Raw genomic sequence first — 17,447 nt, 5'->3', positions numbered from 1 at the left:
ATACGGTGTGTCCAATGTACAGACACATGGCACATAATGCTTAGTCCATATTTTATTTTACATTTTTGATAAGTCCAAAGTTTTCGAAAAAAAAAAATATAATGTATGAAACAGTTTGTCATTTTAATGTTGGGCATTTTTCTAGTAGATAAAGGAATGTCATGTGCAAGTAAAATTAAGTATGACACATAGAACAATGAATAGACAGCCGAATGTCAAATATATCAGTAATTTTCTATGTATGATCACTCATCCCCACCCCCCCCCCCCTCTTTTTTTTTTATAAGAGATAGTGAGAATCATGTGGTGTACTCACACTCACGCACTAAAATTATAAAGTTTCTCACATTTAGAAAATGACACTCACCTAATAACTTGTAAAGATCACTGTTGCTATGTATTGGTACGCCATGAGTTTTAAAAGAAATTATGTCATGGCATCGGGACGAGTGTGTGTGTGTGTCAGACAAAAATCGAATTTTCTATTATTATTATTTTTTGGTGACACTTGAATCCAAGAAAAAAAAAAAAACCTGCATTTATTTTCTCATTGGTGTGGGTTTTCTCTGACTTTCCCGCTTTTGCATTTTTTTGTTTTATCATCTGATTTAAAACAAACACGTCTAAAAAAATGATCCGCTAATGTGTTTGCGTGGTGCCATATATATATAAATAAAATTAAAAGGTGGAGAATGTCAAGAAACTGAGGCATATAGTTTTTCTCTTGCAGATGACGCTTAGTTGAATGATCGGTTTTATGATCTATCAGATTCAACCATGACTTTTTTCATTTTAGTCAGAACATGTTTATTATTTGGGGGGGTGGAGGGATGAACCCCACATTCTTGTATTATTTTATCATGATAATTTCAGAAGTTGTGTCAATATATTTGTCATACCACTGTAGTTGGGTTTTCACGAGCCTTTTTTTTTTCATAAAAATAGTAAACAAAGGAAGAAAAAAAAAAAAAAAAAACTTTGCCACACACACACACACTCCGTATCGGAAGCGCACGAACCATAAATTGTGTATGGAGCGGGCTAGTCTTTTTTAAATGAAACATACAAGCCTTTTTTGCGAAAATAAACTTTTTACCATGTACTCATGATGCTGTTCTCACACTGAACAATAAAATGGCAGCATGTATAGAATATGTAATAATGTCGTCTAATAATAATTATCATCATCATGCTATAATGAATATGATTGCGTAGCAACAAAAAAAAAATCTTTTATACAAATCAGGTTAATAATAACTTCTTGGCATTATTTTTGTTTAGTGATGACTTTTTTCGTGTGTGCATAAAAAGTAGGATAGAAAAAAGAATGAGTGGATTCGTGAGAAGGTCACTTTTGTGTAAGAGAAAACAAGGCTTTTTTTTTTTTATGTATACATATTCTTTGTTATAGATCAGAAAACTTAGAAAGTAATTCTCGTGAAATGAATTACACTTGTAATGGATTAGCAAATAATTTAAGTCTAATCATGACATGAAGTATTTGCTTCAACAACTGGCTTTTTACTAGTTGGATCATAATATTCTAGACTTTTTTTACGTTACACTAAATGCAAAAGAAAAAAAAAGAACGGAAAAACACAATGCAACGAAAACTCACATGTAGTCGATTTACGATAAATAAAAATAGAAATAAAGATGACACGACTTTGTCCGATTTAGTTAAATGGGATATTTTTACCGGTTTATAATTGATATAAAGTGACACATCAGCCTCTTTCCTTTTCCTTTTTTTTTTTTTTCTTTATACAAAAACATTTTTCTTTTTCTATAACAACCTTATTAAACAAACACCCTTTTTTTTAAAAACTTTTTTTTACCCATTTGATGACAATTAGCCCATCAAACGATCCCATTATAAGTATATCTATTGAACTTCTTCCAGAATTTGGTTTTACAGTACAAGATGAGCCAGTATACGGACCTGGATCTGTATTCCAAGGTAACAAAAATATATAAAAAAAAAAGAGAGATAAAAACCCTTTCACTTTATAAGCTAACATAACGCTACTTCAAGGTATCGTTCATCTCCGCATGAAAGAATCGCCTGTTGCAGCAGATCGTATAGTAATTGCATTTAAAGGAGCAGAAAATGCTACGGCTGTCCATGACGGAGTCAAATTCTTAGTTCCCTTGTTAAAAAACCCATTTTTCGGTATGCAACAAACTCTTTGGCAGCGTACACGAGAGGACTGTTTATTGACAGAAGACCACTATCAATTCCCTTTCACTATCCAAATGCCAATGATTCAGTTCCCGCCTTCCATGAGCCACGCTTTATATCAGTGCAAGTTTGATTTATCAGCAAAACTCATTCGTACCACGTTCACGTTACCTACCGTAGTCTCACACAGATCCATCAACTACATGCCTTTTATCGAAACTACGCTTTTGAAGCAACCGATTATCGAATTGGGTTCTGATAGCGGATTGGATGCATCCGTTAGACTTCATTCGTTAGCTTATGTACCAGGTGACAGCATTCCCATCACGATTGTGGCCTCGCGTCGTCACACGCACAGCAATAGTAGCAGCAAGCAAAAGGAAGACCAACCTGCTGAAGTGAACTCTATCCTACTTGAGCTCTGTGAAACCGTAGCTCTCGTTCAAAGCAGAGCTGTGACCATGACAAAAGTGGTTGCCTCTCACCTGTACAAACCCAATGCCAAGGGATACAAATATGCGCTTGTGAAGACAGCCAACGGTACTGGCGCTGAGTATCAAGTGAGCTTACCATTACCTGTCGATCTAACTCCTTCCATCAATTACTCGAAAATCGTCAAGGTCTCTTATACCCTTCGTGTCAAGATCAAGAGTAATCACAGTGGATTTTTGATTGGATCTATTTGGAACTCCAATGTCGATATGGAAATGCCATTAATGATTGGCACATTAGGATACGGTATTCGTGCTTCTCAAGATTTGCAGGTGTACTATGTAGATACAGAAGATTCACCAAGGTTTTTACGGTCCTTGGAATACGAGGAATCTTTGCCACTTTACGAATCGGCTAAATTACCTTCTTATCGTGACACGGATGCTCATACATTGATAGAAACCCCAAAATTTTACTGCTTAAACACTTAGATTCATCATTTTTTTTATTATATACAATTTACTTCCACCCAACAATCTTGTACATAGCATTTATATTTATTTTTTCATCTTTTTTATACCTATATTTTTTTAATGCAATATTATTTATACCACACAATAGCTTCTTTGTCTTTTTTTTTGGGTTTTGGTTTTGGTTTGTTTGCTTAGTTTTCATCACCAATCTTGGGAGCCAAATAATATCTAACATAACCCAAGTTGTCGAGCTTGTAATCAACCAAGAGAGGAACCTCTGCTGATAAGTTCAAGGTGACACGAGTTGAGAGAGGTGTGGCTTTTGTGAAGTTGACGAGGTATTTGATGGAGAAGGTCATGGAAACACTTTGTTGAAGTTCAATGATGGTGGCATCATCGTCTTTATCGACAGTGCTGTTGGCCTTCAAAGTGATGGAACCCTTACCAATCTCACCATCAGCAGAGAACTTGATGCCTTCCTTTGTACATTCAATATTAACTATTTTTAAAAAATATGTTTAGTCCTTTTTGTAACTCTCTCTTTACTAACCAAAAAAAAAACTTACCAGAATCACTAAGACCTTGTAAATCACGAACGATTTCTGCGAATCTGACAGATGACATAGAGACAACAGCTTCATAAGAAGTCTCGGGAATACCCAAATGCTCACTATCAATATCCATCAACTTGAGATCATATTCACTAATCTTTTCACTGTCTAATATAAAAAAAAAAAAAAAAAAAAAAAAAAAAAACGCGTGTAAGAAAATAATAAAAAAAAAGACACCAGAAAATAAATTATTTTACCTTTGCTCTCGAAAACCAAGCTCAATACATCACCGTTATCATCAGCCTTGATGGTCAAGATATCATCGTTACGAGCACACTTTAAAATCTTACTCAAACTAGCCAAGTTGATACCCAAGGGTAAGTTACGGTCACAACGGTAAGGATCGAAACCATCGGAACGCAAAAGCATAGCAACCAAGGCAACGTGAGAGTTATCCATGGCTTGAAGTGCAATACCGCTATCATTACATTCAAAATTACATTCTGTCACGAGTTCTCTGACAGCTTCAAGGAGAGACTTGAGAAGTTTGGCTTGTTGGAGACGGGCTTCAAGCATTTTTCTAGAATAAGAAGGATGTCATTAATATAAATCAACTACTTTTTTTTTGTTCATTTACTGAATCCTTACATAGGGTTTGTGAAAAAGGTAAGAAAAGAAAAAGAAAAAAAAAATCTTTTTATTTTTTTAAGCAACGCGTTAATAAAAAAAAAAAAAAAAGTTTGAACTCGCGGCAGGCGCGCCCAAGAAGAATGGTGGCGTCATCATAAGCCTCATAAACTTTGCTTTTATCCCTTCAGTACCTTAAAAAAAAAAACTCAGTAAAATCGTTCTTCTCATTGAAAAATATTTCTTCTTTAAGAACTGTTGTGTCGTTCTCCAAAGATCCATCTGTATAACTGCCACCTATATTTTTATACAGATAAAGTGCGTCCACTCTCAAATCGAATATTTTTTGAACTCAGTGGTACATCTTCTGAAAAACAAATTGGAACATTCACCCAATAAAAATGTAGCAAAATTTGGAGACACTTATCGAAATTAAATAGGAACACAATGTGAATTCAATTTGAACACTTTTTTGGACTTACTATGGAGCTTTTAATTAAATAGGAGCAGTTTTCAAAATGATTTTTAGACTGTTGAGTAATGTTGACAAGCTGAGATAAAGGGACATTATTACATGCTTCAGTCACAGTATTTTCTTCTAAAATTAGACGAGTTCAAAACTTTATTAGACACTTTCAATTTTAGTTTGGACGTTTTTTTTTTTTTCATTAAAGCCGTCAGTTCTCTACTTCTTGAACTTGCTTACTATTTTTGGGACAAAAGGTGCAGAAGTAGTAGAGAGCCAGTTCTCCAGCAGCTTCAGCAACTGCTGATAGCGAAGTAACGAAAGCGAATTCGAACACATTTACTTGAGTTGAGTTTTTGAATTCCATTTTTAATTTTTCAACAACTGCTTGTAAGGGAATCCATGCTTTGCTATCTTTTATAACTGTATCATAAAGAATCATAAATTTTGCCAATTAATCTTCTGTTAGAATATTTGTGTGGCTATAAATATGCACGAGCAAATGCAGCCAGCAATTGCGAAGACAGCATTGTTACTGAGGTTGAGTTTGATCCGTATCCTTTAAAACTTGGTAAGTCGCAAAGTGTAAAGATTGTGGCAGGTGAGCAATGTATGTCAGAGAAATGTTCAAACGAACGTCTCCAGCTGCTGAACGTACTTGCATGGTAAAAAGATGTTGTTACTTGACGAAGTTGGGACATTGATATCTTAGTGTGCAGCTGACTGGTGTCTAAAGCAACAGTTTTCTTAAATTTGGCCACGGCAGCAGATGCCACAAATAACTGGTTGTCGTTTGGGTGAAGTTTGGATATATACCCTGGACCAATCGCGACTTAAGGTTGGTCACTGTTTGCATGGAGAACAAAATTAAAATAAACCAAAAGTGATACTGTTAGAACTTGGATACCACTTTATTATGGACGAGAAAAATAAATTAATTAAAAAATGTATTCAAAATGTATTGATGGTCTATGAGAAAAAACTATGGATATTTATATATAGAACTGGGATAGTTCCAGGGAGAATATTAAGCGCCTTATTGGAGCATGATGTAATAATCTGATGATAGTAAATAATCAACATGTATTTAAATTTAGCCCTTCCATACTGAATAGATAAATATTAGTCAGAGAGATCAACAGTTATAACATCGAATGACAAGAGTCATATTTGTGCTCAGGATCAATTAATATTCCATAACCCAGGCCCATTCGATTGTATTGCTTTTTGCAGAATAAATATTTACTCGCCACAGGGTTGTGCCCTGTGTACAGACTTCAACGGTAGGATGAGAACAAGCGAGGTAATGTGTGATTCATGATTAACTTTTATATTTATTATCCATCCTTAATATGATGTGACAATTAACTTTATTATTATATCTATGATATCCCCAACAGTACATCCCTCACAGATTGCGGAGTAACCACACATACAATCTTAATTTCCGGCTACTAATGGATCATCTTATCAAACTGTATTAAGAATTATGAAAGAGAGGTATCATTTACTTGTCTTTTGCACCAAATAAAACTGTCAGAATTCCTAAATTTATTTTATGTTAAAGCCAGCTGCAATTGCCGGGCGGTTTGGATGTGGAGCTTTGTTCCTGACATTAATTGCTCTTTAAAGCGTTGTTTCAATATCCTGGGTTTCACCGTTTACTTTATAATGCAAAACCGTATCCTGTGGAAGACTTGAGACAACGGGACAGTCTTTTCAAAGTTTAGCTTTTAAAGAGGTCTTTGACAATAACCTTGTCAATAATCATTGCTGCTTGCCTTTGACATTTAAAACTAATTTCTGCGCATTTTGCCATGTTTTGGGTTTGAAAATTTTCAGGCTGGCTTTTGAACAAGTAGCACAAAATACGTAGTCAAACTGAACTTTGGCTCAAGAGCATTATAATAAATAAGCATACTGTTTGAGCATTTCAAATTGTCAGCCCTTTTTTGGCAGCATCTGGTGTAGGAATTTTTTGGCGGAAGTATCATCCAATGACTGCCCCGGATCTATTACTCTATTTGATGACGTCAAAATGTTTTTTATAAAGTTGTTTATTTTCCCACCTAACTACGCCCTTTTTCTTTTCTTTTCTTTATGCACAGTTTCGAGTAAAGCTGCTGTTAGGTGATTCTGGCATGTACGTCTTGCTCGTGGGTGTACCTGCTCTACCTCTACCTACCGTCTAGGCTCTAGGCAGGCGTGGCTATCTTCTGGTTTTTTACACGGTAATGCTTTTAAAAACTGTTGTTGTGTTAATGTCAACAGGCTAATTTTTTCTTTCTTTTTTTCATGTAGCTTGTACGAGGTAGTTTGTGTAGGTTTATGGAGTCGAATATTTGGCATGCTCTTGTACCGCGACAGAGATGCAGACGGTGTTTTCAACAAACATTCGCGTAAATACTAGACATTACAGAGCTGACATGGCGAGTGAGAGATCGAAAGGACACCGTGAAACCGCTAGTACGGACCTTCTTGTGAATCCTAGTTTATCCTCTCATAGTTGGGCGACCTTATCTACGAAAAGGTGTGACATACTTTTTTTGACCACTTTCCAACGATTGTGTCCGTTTTATAATTGTCAACTAAAGCATAAAAAACGGGGTGAGTGCAGACAGAGACTGACTTCCACGCAGTTGCACTTGGGCAATTTTCTTTTTACTGGAAATTGGCGAACAGGTCTCTAAACTTTTATCTTGTTTAAAATAAAGCTTTCTTTTTCTTTTTTTCTTTTTGTCTTCAATTGCCACACCTTTAAAAGACTACACTGTATTAATGTTGAATCGTTTTGTAAAATAGAGATTTGGGTTACGAAAGTATATGTGTGAGCAAATCGTTGCTTATTCTGATCGAGCTGAATCAGCTGGACCAACAGATTAATTAGCAGGTGGTAGTGCTTGACCCGTATCTATAAAAACTTGTTAATCTTAAAATAAACAATGAAAGGTTGGATAGAATATAACAGTACAATTTAATGCTTTAAAGGTTAGGATTACTGATAAAAACTAAAGTTAAATTAAAAGTTACCTGTGAATAAAGATGGTATGGCTTTCAATCACTAATCAGAAACAAGTCTAAGTCAAAATATACTAGCAGTGAACGTATTATATGTATATCTAGACATCTATTGATGTTGATAGCAAAAAATGAAAGCCAATATAATGAGAACTTTTTTTTTTATATACACTGAAAAGGGGATGTGTCTCATTTACTAAGGACGCAAGTAAAACATGCGAAATTAAACAAAGTTATTGAACTCTTTGTTTCAATAAATGCATTCAAAAGATGCATTTGTAAATTGTGAGATTTTTTCTCAGGGTATACCCTCTGTGTTTTGGCCAATTTTAGATGTTTGAAAAATCAAAAAAACCGTACTAGTAGTATGGTAAATATCAAACATTTGGCTATATTATATCACTCTTTGTGGATGATCTACGAGTCGTGTTATGAAAGCGCAAACCTCAAAGACGTTCCCTGTATCAAATAAATCCCCTGCCTAGGGTCTCGACCAACATCAATCAAGACTCGCCTAGCTGCTTATATGCAGTTTTGTCTTTAACAAAAAAAAAAAGCCTGGGAAGACACTCACATGATTTACCGTGCGAAGTACACTAGCGCCACGGTATTTCGGCAGGCTCCGAAACTAAACAAAAAAAAAAAAAAAAAAAGGGCTAGGATCACTATAATCCTCCGCTCAGACGGGGGAATCGATCGTGCATGCCACGATAATTTCTTAGGGCAGTGAGCACCGGCGAAACTAGCCAATAAGAAACAAGATTCACACGGATGTAATTGTTTTAAGATATTTTTATTATATTTTTTTTTATATGTGAGTTTTGTTTTAAAAAAAAGGGATGTGGGGGGGTAATAAATTTATTTGGCAACGTGTTGTTCAAGTTGACCAGCAGATTTGCTTCGTTGAGAGGTAGGATACTTGGGCTTTGAATTGTGAGAGAAACTAGCACCGTTATCACGGAGCCACATGTATTCAGGTTGCTTACGAGAAGGCCAATCATGGTCAGCAATGACGGTGCTTGAACGTCTACGGGCAAGAGCAATAGGAGATGTATCTTCACTATCAGAGGTCATGGAGCTTCGACGGTTGGATGCGTAGACTGCAGCAGCTCCAACTGCTCCTAATGAAAAAATAGTACCGGGACCAGGCATTGTATAATATGTTTCTTTTTCTTTTAAAAAAATGTAAGAGAGTTAAAAAAAGATTTAATTTATTCCTGCTGGTGGGGAGATTTCAAGTGTGTATTTATACAAAAAAAAAAAAAAAAAAAAAAAAAAAAAAAAAACGCCATCCACGTCATGTGTCTACTCATATTTATGCAAAACTTAATCAATGAAACATCTTAACTATTTTTGTAATTTGTATGAGAGTTTTTATATGTGCTGAAATTATGGAAGAGGGAGGGGATATGGTACAATGAAGAAAAAGGAATGAAAGAGATACCTAAAAGAGAGATAAAATGTCTATTTTTTGTGAGCATAAGCATCGGTTGGCATATCTATTTAAAAAAAAAATAGTTAGTTCATATATATTTGTTTGTTTAAAATTAGAGTTACAAACATACATTGCCATTGTTCAATGGAATCCAACAGCCAGGTATCATTCACCGCAATCTTATCAGTTTCCTTTAAGGGTGTATCGCTAATCACGACATTTGCCTCACTCACAGATTCTACAAGGGATGCACCCGATAAGCTAACCATTTGTTTAATTAAATCTAACCCGGTGCTGGAAGAGGCCACATAAATATGCGTTGTAGATGGTAACAATGGTATGCGTTTTCTATCAAGTGCATTACGTGGATACCAATCTATCAATTCGTACTCTAGTTCTGGTTGATATTCGTTCTTTAGTTCACTTTGAATTAGCCTAAAGATAGAAAAAAGAGTTAGATGATCTCGTTATCATCGTCTATTTGTAAAAATATTACCATTCAGGTTTTAACATCCAAGCGCCTCTTAATAATCCGAAAGTTGCCGTCTTTGTTCTTCTTTTGACACCAACTAAAAAAAAATAAAAAAATGTTAGTTAATGCAGATGGAATTGATCCAATAAACACATACTTATGACATGCGTCGTATTTTCCGTCACTCTAATAAATAAAAAAATAAAATAAAAAAAATTACTTATTTGCATGAAAAGAGACAATACCAATCAAAACATAGACTTACTCTGTTGCTAATTCATATTGACCGAGTCTTTTTATGGCATCTTCACATTGTTTACGAACGGAAGCGGACAAACTCGTGAGTACGATTGTTTTAGGTTGGTTGGTAATACTCATATCTTCTATCGATGTACTTGCTGTTTTGGACACACTTGGTCTGGCGACGATCATGTCGTCTGATGATGTGGTTGTTGTCCTAGACAGGTTACCTGTCAATTTCCTTCGTCTCTTTAGAGGTGATGCACCAGTAAAACAGGTGGTGATGGGCGTGGTACCAATTTTGATTGGTGGAGATTCTCTGGTCACAGCACTTCCAATTGAAAATCTAGCCTTAATTTGTTCCTTCTTTTCGGTACTTGGTGCATGAATTGGTGTTGAATTTTGTTTGTTGGCGCTATTATTGTGTTTGTTAGCAATAGATTCGACCGATACAGGTAATGACAGTCTAGGTGGATTTAATTTAATTTCTGCTGCTAATCCATCCAGCGGATCCTCGTCTTCGAAATCTGGCCTTGACGTCTTTCCAAGCCCTCTGGTTCTATCTCTGCTGTTAAAATCTCTCGCTTTCCAACTACATGTTGCAATTGTCTTTCTTCTACTCGAATCGCCATCCTCATTACCTGATCCTTCACTTGATGATGATGCTGTGTGTTATATCGTTAGTTTAAACCCCTTTTCTCTCTCTCTCACACATTCTCTCTCTTCTAATGTGCATATAAAACATACTTGTGGGTTGCATTAATTCGTTCATGGCAAGTGCTCTTACTTTGCCCGGTTCCATTGACTTGCGTCTTTTTTTTCCTGTTGTCACTGATAGACCTTGAGTCTGATCAATCATATATTTGTGTTCTGCTACCTTCTTTCCTTCTCGTTTGCAATTGGAAATCCATAACAAATTGATGATAAAGACGTTTTTGCTAATTGCTCTTCTTAACGTTGCTGGTGATCCATTCTTAAATACTAAATGCGTGACAGAATCTATATACACATATGAGAAATTGAAAAACAGGGTGAATGGGAGGGGGGGGGGGCTGATAGCTCATCCTGTCCCTATATTTGAAATCATCTTACCACTAAAGGTTCTTCGAGTCTATCACAATGAAGAGAAAGACAAGGATTAAAATTACAAAGAACATATATTTAGCTGTGTTTATTGTCATTCTTTACCTTGGCACCCATAGACTGTAAGGCTCGTTCAAAGTTTTGCGATACATCGTCACCATCTTCCGTTCTGGAAAAAAAAAACCCTGAATTAAAATAAACTGCTAAAAAAGAAAGATTTATGAACAAAAATGCTTTACCTCACGTCTAAACAAGCGACAACGCCATTTAATATTTTGTCACTCTGAATAGGCGTACTTGACTGAGATTCAGATAATGGAGGTGCTCTTTGTTTTGTCACAGGTGTTTTATGAGGTGTACGACGAACAGACATTGGCAAAGGATTATTTTGTTTAAGGAAATCACTAATGCCTGACTGTTGCTGGTGTGTTTGAGGTCTGGGTCTGCTATTTCTAGCATTTCGTAAGGCTGTTAAACGAGAGGTTGAGGGTGGTGGTAAGACCATTACGAATAAAAAAAAAATGAAGACACTACGTGTAAAAAAAAAAAAAGAGGACAAGTAAACTTTCCCAGAAGGTTTTTTAAGGGTAAAAAAAAAAAAAAAGCAAGGTCACACGTTATCCGTATGTATTTTTTTTTTAAGGGCAATTATTATATATAGAGTGAGGAAATGTGGGGTGATTCCCCCTAAATCGATAAACACACAGACCAAGTCTAATGGGGATTATTTGTTACAAATGGTTATATTTTTTTTTATTAAGTAAAATGAAATGAAAAAAAAATAAAACAATTTAGAGCTTCTCTTGGATAAGACCATCCTTGAAGAAAGTGAAGTAAGGAGTGACACCATCTTCACGGTAGTTCAACAAAGCGACCATACCATCGGGATCCATGGATTCTCCAATATAGAATTCGTAGTCCTTGAAGTTACCCAAGATCTTCTTGATAAGAGTGGTGGCATTCTTTTCAAAGATGGGAACACGCTCGGGGGACTTCTCGTTCAACTTAGCCTTAAGAGCCTTCATGTAACCCTTGATGTAGGTCATGTAAGACTTCTTATCGAAGCTGGTGGCGGTGAGACGGAAAGAGTAAACAACGTTGTTAACAGTTTGGGCAGTATCCTCAGCAGCCTCTTCGTCACCACCTTCAGCAGAAGGGTTAGCTCCGATATCAACTTCACCATCGGCAACATTGATCATGGCACAATCGACTTCATAGGCAACATCATCAATTTCAGTGATGGGCTATTATTATAAAAAATCACAATACTGCATTAGCCATCATCATCTTTTCTGTAAAATAAAAAAATCTATAAAAAAAAACCTACGTAAGCGTCAGAGAATAACTCATCGCCTAAAATCAAAAAGTCAGTAAATCATGATTCTGCTGATGGATGGATGCATTTGAGTATTTACCGGCAAGAATATCACGGAACAAAAGCATATTTAGTGATGGATGGAAGAATAAAACCAAAGATGAAACAGGCCTAGAAAGAAACCGTGCAATTCATATATATACCCACATCCGTTTCGGTTGAAACACCGCCATTGTCTCTCTCTCTCTCTCTTTCTCTCTCGCTTTCTTGCCTGATTTGGATCTTTTCTTTTTTTTTTTTTTTTTTTTTTTTTTTCTTTGCCACACCTTGAATGTTGTATATAAATATTATATCTGATTATAGGAACTATCCATGTAAACATTTAATGACGGGTTTTGAATACTGTTTAGTCCCATACTAGACCGTTTAATGCAGATGATGTAGAGCCCTTTTTTAAAAAAAAGGAAAAGTCCGGCTGGAAGAAGAGTTGTTTCTAGATAAACTCTTTTGATTTATTGGGTTTAAGATGGAAGACGAATAATAGCTATCAACCTAGCAACCAATCGCATTTTCCTCTTCTTTTGATCAAAAATAAAGGGGAGGGGAGGGGAAGCAAAAGATATCCCCTCTTACCCATAAGAAGCTCCCTTGACTTTCTTCATAGTATGATTGAGTATGTACAAACCTGTAGCCACTGTAAGACCAAGGCTTGGGTAACAATGAGACAGGGAGTATGAGGCACCGCTTAGTTGCAGCATAAAGATTCATTACAAAAGTAAAGTTAGAATATCTTTATCCCTTGGTGTACCTAATTGTAATATAAGATAGCCCTTATTAAATCTCAATTAATCCATCCTATTTCATCAAGAAAGCGCACTACAGAAAAAAAAAAAAGCTCGGTTTTAAACACAAGCCGGATTAAGATAATCGAGTTATTTTTAATTTACAGCAAGCATCAGCCCAATTATTTTAGTATTTTATTTAGCCCTTTTTTTTTTTTTTTTTTTTTTTTTAGCAGAACACACTTTTCTTTTCCCTTTATCTTTACAAAAATATGACCAAAATATTGGCTTGTCTGTTGGCACTTTGTGGCCTGAGTCAGGCCTTATATTTACCTGGTGTTGCACCCAATGACTATGATTTGGGCAATGACGTGCCTTTATTCGTAAACTCACTGACACCAATGTCCAACTTACAAAAGTCCGTTCTATCCTATGATTACTATGACGAACGCTTTCACTTTTGTACACCTGACGGTGGGCCCAAGAAACAAGCAGAGAGCTTAGGTTCAGTGCTATTCGGTGATCGCATCTTTACATCTAAATTCCAGGTATTTTGTCTCTCATATATGCATAAAAAAACTTTCCCCACTAAGAATATAAATCTTACACACAATGATAGCTTTCGTTGGGAAATAAAGAAACCGATAAAGTGTTATGTACATCTACACCTATTCCAAAGGTTGATGTTGATTTCATCAATGAATGTATAAAGAATGAATATGCCATCAATTGGGTGGTGGATGGTCTTCCCGCTGCTCATCTCAGCAAAGATGAGCGTACCAATGAAGAATATTATAGCATCGGGTTCGCTCTTGGCTCGCATGATAACAACAGACCTGCGCTAAACAACCATTACGACATTACTATTGACTACCATCACCGCGAAGATGACAAATATCGCGTTGTAGGTGTACTTGTCACTCCTTCCAGTAGAGTTCAAAAATTGAAGGAAGGTCGTCTTGATATCGTTGGAGGTCCTTTGGTGATTTCTAATAACGAGGAAGTTGTTTATACCTATAGCGTAAACTGGAATGTAAGTAAAAGCATTTTTATTTGTGGGGGGAGGGGCATATGAAAACAACGGTGATATTAAAAAAAACAAAAATAGTTATCAAATAAACCTTGGGCAACACGATGGGATAATTACTTGAATGTATTGGATCCTTCTATTCATTGGTTTTCTCTGGTCAATTCAATTGTGATTGTTCTCTTTTTAACAGGTATGGTTGCTATGATTTTAATCCGTGGTCTTCACAAGGATATCTCTCGATATAATGCCGTTGATGCACAGGTAAGATTGCTAATTTTTTTAAAAGAAAAACAAAGGGGGAAGTAATAATTATGAAATCTGTAGGAGGATGTACAAGAGGATTATGGATGGAAGTTAGTTCATGGGGATGTATTCCGTCCCCCTCAACGTCCTATGCTTCTTTCAGTCTTGGTAGGTTCTGGTGCACAAATTGTGGCTATGACTGGATTGACACTTGTGTTTGCGGCACTTGGTTTCTTATCGCCTTCTAACCGGGGTGCTTTGGGAACTGTCATGATCATCTTTTTTATGGTCTTTAGTTGTATTTCTGGTTATGTTTCTGCACGTATCTACAAGATGAATGGCGGTGAAAATTGGAAGATGAATATTGGTTTGACCGCTACACTTGTACCTGGAGCCATCATGAGTTTCCTTTTTGCCATGAATTTCTTCTTAATTCATTCACACTCATCTGGTGCTGTTCCGTTTGGAACGATGTTTACTTTGTTGGGCCTCTGGCTTCTCATTTCTTTCCCACTCAGTGTAGCCGGTTCTTACTTGGGTTTCCGTAAACCTCGTATTGAACATCCTGTTCGCACAAACCAGATTCCCCGACAAATCCCTGATCAACCTACCTATCTGCGTAGTTTGCCTTCCATCATGATGGGTGGTATTTTACCCTTTGGTGCCATCTTTATCGAATTGTATTTTATCATGAATTCCATTTGGTTCCATCGTGTTTATTACGGTATCGGTTTTATGTTCCTGGTCTTTATTGTTCTTATTTTGACGTGTTCTCAAGTGACGATTTTGATGTGTTATTTCCATTTATGCAGCGAGGATTATCATTGGTCATGGCGCGCTTTCTTGACATCAGGTGCAGCAGGACTCTACGTGTTTATGTATTCCATTTTATACTATTTCACCAAATTGGACATCTCTACATTTACAAGTACTGTGCTTTATATCGGTTATTCAGCCGTCATCAGTATTCTTTTGACCGTTTTTACGGGCGCGGTTGGCTATCTGTCTTGCCTGGTCTTTTTACAAAAGATCTTTGCTAGTATTAAAGTAGATTAGACACTCTTCATTTATCCCCCCCCCCCTTTCTTTTTCTTTTTTTTTTCTTTTTTTTTCTAATAAAATTAATTATACTTAAATAGTGGTCCTTTTAAGCGTGTGTTTGGGTAGTTGTTACCTTTGGGAAAACGTATTCTTTGCTTAATGAAAATCTCATCCTCTGGTATGTAAACACTCGTCTTACAACGACTGTTAGGAGAGGCCTTTTTAAACTCATATTAAATAATTCCAACAAAATGCCAGGTAAAAATCTAGACTTTATTACTCTGCAGACATGACACTGTCGTTGCCCAAGGTAATGTATTTAACATTATTTAATCTCTTAATGTCCTGAGCTTTGGAGATGGCCGGCACACCTTCCGATCCAATAAACATGGGTGCAGTGGTAATAATCAGCCGATCAAATAAATTAGACGAGAGACAAGACTGAATGATTTTCGAACCTCCCTCAATCATTAAAGATTCGATCCCTCGATGCTTTAATTCTTCCAATACTAAAGTTAATGGCAAATGGTCTTTTTTTTTTTTTAAAAAAAAAACCGTGTTAGTTCTATAGGTACGCTTGTTTTTTTTTCCCTCTTGGAAACTGTTTCAATATACCATCATGAGTTGATATTTCGATTATCTTGACACCCAAACCCTCCAATAACTTTTTCTTCTCGGGGTTTTCATTACAGCCTCTGCTAGAGACCATGAGCAGGACCTGTTTACCGATATTGTTTTGATAGTTTTTGATGAGTTTACAGGTTGACGATAGTTTCAAGTAAGGATCAATAATGATGGGTTGTGGTTGCGTGATAGGAATGGTAGAAGAAACATATCTGGCGTTCAATTGAGGATCATCTACAAGAGCAGTACCCACACCAACCATAATACCATCATGAAGTGTGCGTAACCGATGTGTCATTGCCAGACTCTCTTTGCCACTCAATAGAATTTGTTGGCCTGGTTTAGAGATCTTTCCATCTAAACTTTGTGCAAATGTAAGTGTTACAAATGGTTTGTGGTTGTATTGAGGTAAATCTTGATAGAGTGGACCCAGAAACGTCTCTACTTGATCGTATATCCCTTGATCCATCACAGCACAAAAAGAAGGGATTATCTCCCAACACCCCGCGCCCAGCCTATTTTAAAATCTAATTGATGCTCCGCTATTTTTAATGCAATCTTCAAAGTACGTCACGCGAGATTACTAACAAAAAAAAAACGACACGCATTGATGGTGTGTTAAAAAGCGACGACATATTTATTAATGAAAATTGATTATGAAAGAGGGGGGAAGAGTATATTCAAGCGGCAACATTTGGCTTATTGACTCTTACAGTAGGAGCTTTTCTTGCTTTCTTGACGGGTTCGACGTTCTCAGCTGCAACGCGTTTTATGGCCTTCTTGACTGGAGCAGCTTTCTTGACTGGAGTTACTTTTTTAAGGCTCTTCTCATCTGTTACTTTCTTGACAGTAGTAGTTTTCTTTGTAGATGCAGTGGAGGTCTTTTTTTCTGGTTTGACCAACTTGATTGTACCAGAAATGCCTTGATTTGATTTTTTTTTTTTTTTAATTAAGGGCTTCCTGATATTTATAATATATATATATATACATGATTTTACCTTTGGGAATGGCAAATACGCCTTTTTCTACGCCGCGTCGTATGGCTGCAGAGATTTGCGCATCAAAGTGGGTACCCCCAGTCAATCCATAGTTTGCAAGAATGTACTTTTTGATGGCTGGACGAGAGCTACCATTACGTTCCTTTAATGAAGATATGGCACCTATTTTTTTTTTTATAGAATGTTATCAAACCATGAGTGAACATTTTGTGTTTTGGTTTTTTTTTTTTTTTTTTTTTTTTTTTAATTTACCGCTTATCATTTGTTGATACTAAATGTACAGATACAAATATACGATGAATATGAAGATCAATGATAAGAATAATGAAGGTAACTTACAGTAGCATGATTCTTCTTGGGAGTTACTTTTTTTTCAGCCATTTATTATTTAGATAGTTTATTTTTTTAAACAAGAGAGAGAGAGAAAAGGAAAGA

The 17,447-nt window shown here is 36.1% G+C and overlaps 9 protein-coding genes across 9 annotated transcripts; 2 read left to right on the top strand and 7 right to left on the bottom strand.

Annotated features, from left to right (window-relative positions):
• Positions 1 to 1,845: 1,845 nt before the first annotated feature.
• On the top strand, positions 1,846 to 3,105 carry EV154DRAFT_483207 (uncharacterized protein; the record flags this gene model as incomplete). The annotated part of the gene is made up of 2 exons (XM_051598558.1): positions 1,846 to 1,960; positions 2,036 to 3,105. 2 exons carry the CDS (start codon positions 1,846 to 1,848, stop codon positions 3,103 to 3,105), a joined length of 1,185 nt encoding a protein of 394 aa, XP_051455754.1.
• Positions 3,106 to 3,278: 173 nt separating this feature from the next.
• On the bottom strand, positions 3,279 to 4,214 carry EV154DRAFT_565441 (proliferating cell nuclear antigen; the record flags this gene model as incomplete). Its single annotated transcript, XM_051605900.1, has 3 exons — positions 3,279 to 3,586; positions 3,654 to 3,806; positions 3,896 to 4,214. 3 exons carry the CDS (start codon positions 4,212 to 4,214, stop codon positions 3,279 to 3,281), a joined length of 780 nt encoding a protein of 259 aa, XP_051455753.1.
• Positions 4,215 to 4,942: 728 nt separating this feature from the next.
• Positions 4,943 to 5,564, bottom strand: EV154DRAFT_592269 (uncharacterized protein; the record flags this gene model as incomplete). Its single annotated transcript, XM_051606915.1, has 2 exons — positions 4,943 to 5,154; positions 5,228 to 5,564. Coding segments are annotated over 2 exons (549 nt in total), but the record flags the coding sequence as incomplete, so codon positions are not given.
• A 2,959-nt stretch (positions 5,565 to 8,523) lies between these two features.
• Positions 8,524 to 8,988, bottom strand: EV154DRAFT_446300 (uncharacterized protein). The gene has a single exon (XM_051597103.1). The coding sequence runs from the start codon at positions 8,899 to 8,901 to the stop codon at positions 8,608 to 8,610; it is 294 nt and encodes a 97-aa protein (XP_051455751.1). The 5' UTR covers positions 8,902 to 8,988; the 3' UTR covers positions 8,524 to 8,607.
• Positions 8,989 to 9,038: 50 nt separating this feature from the next.
• EV154DRAFT_514804 (uncharacterized protein) lies at positions 9,039 to 11,583 on the bottom strand. Its single transcript, XM_051602183.1, has 9 exons — positions 11,219 to 11,583; positions 11,085 to 11,148; positions 10,989 to 11,007; positions 10,644 to 10,895; positions 9,922 to 10,561; positions 9,814 to 9,842; positions 9,681 to 9,753; positions 9,315 to 9,619; positions 9,039 to 9,248 (listed from the first exon to the last, which is right to left on the bottom strand). The coding sequence occupies exons 1-9, from the start codon at positions 11,482 to 11,484 to the stop codon at positions 9,214 to 9,216; spliced, it is 1,683 nt and encodes a 560-aa protein (XP_051455750.1). The 5' UTR covers positions 11,485 to 11,583; the 3' UTR covers positions 9,039 to 9,213.
• Positions 11,584 to 11,703: 120 nt separating this feature from the next.
• Positions 11,704 to 12,462, bottom strand: EV154DRAFT_514802 (translationally controlled tumor protein). Its single transcript, XM_051602182.1, has 3 exons — positions 12,395 to 12,462; positions 12,307 to 12,332; positions 11,704 to 12,223 (listed from the first exon to the last, which is right to left on the bottom strand). The coding sequence occupies exons 1-3, from the start codon at positions 12,420 to 12,422 to the stop codon at positions 11,771 to 11,773; spliced, it is 507 nt and encodes a 168-aa protein (XP_051455749.1). The 5' UTR covers positions 12,423 to 12,462; the 3' UTR covers positions 11,704 to 11,770.
• Positions 12,463 to 13,477: 1,015 nt separating this feature from the next.
• Positions 13,478 to 15,405, top strand: EV154DRAFT_538893 (uncharacterized protein; the record flags this gene model as incomplete). The annotated part of the gene is made up of 4 exons (XM_051604314.1): positions 13,478 to 13,624; positions 13,696 to 14,109; positions 14,185 to 14,367; positions 14,431 to 15,405. 4 exons carry the CDS (start codon positions 13,478 to 13,480, stop codon positions 15,403 to 15,405), a joined length of 1,719 nt encoding a protein of 572 aa, XP_051455748.1.
• A 261-nt stretch (positions 15,406 to 15,666) lies between these two features.
• On the bottom strand, positions 15,667 to 16,312 carry EV154DRAFT_423989 (riboflavin biosynthesis protein RibD domain-containing protein; the record flags this gene model as incomplete). Its single annotated transcript, XM_051596168.1, has 2 exons — positions 15,667 to 15,920; positions 16,006 to 16,312. The coding sequence occupies 2 exons, from the start codon at positions 16,310 to 16,312 to the stop codon at positions 15,667 to 15,669; spliced, it is 561 nt and encodes a 186-aa protein (XP_051455747.1).
• Positions 16,313 to 16,625: 313 nt separating this feature from the next.
• On the bottom strand, positions 16,626 to 17,446 carry EV154DRAFT_604065 (uncharacterized protein). Its single transcript, XM_051607381.1, has 4 exons — positions 17,352 to 17,446; positions 17,265 to 17,283; positions 17,013 to 17,174; positions 16,626 to 16,936 (listed from the first exon to the last, which is right to left on the bottom strand). The coding sequence occupies exons 1-4, from the start codon at positions 17,391 to 17,393 to the stop codon at positions 16,695 to 16,697; spliced, it is 465 nt and encodes a 154-aa protein (XP_051455746.1). The 5' UTR covers positions 17,394 to 17,446; the 3' UTR covers positions 16,626 to 16,694.
• Between the last annotated feature and the right edge of the window lies 1 nt (position 17,447).

Source organism: Mucor mucedo (assembly GCF_025094135.1).
Source record: "Mucor mucedo strain NRRL 3635 chromosome Unknown EV154scaffold_71, whole genome shotgun sequence".
NCBI lineage: Eukaryota > Fungi > Mucoromycota > Mucoromycetes > Mucorales > Mucoraceae > Mucor > Mucor mucedo.
The sequence above is the reverse complement of the archived record's forward strand: the minus strand, read 5'-3'. Positions and strand labels throughout refer to the sequence as shown.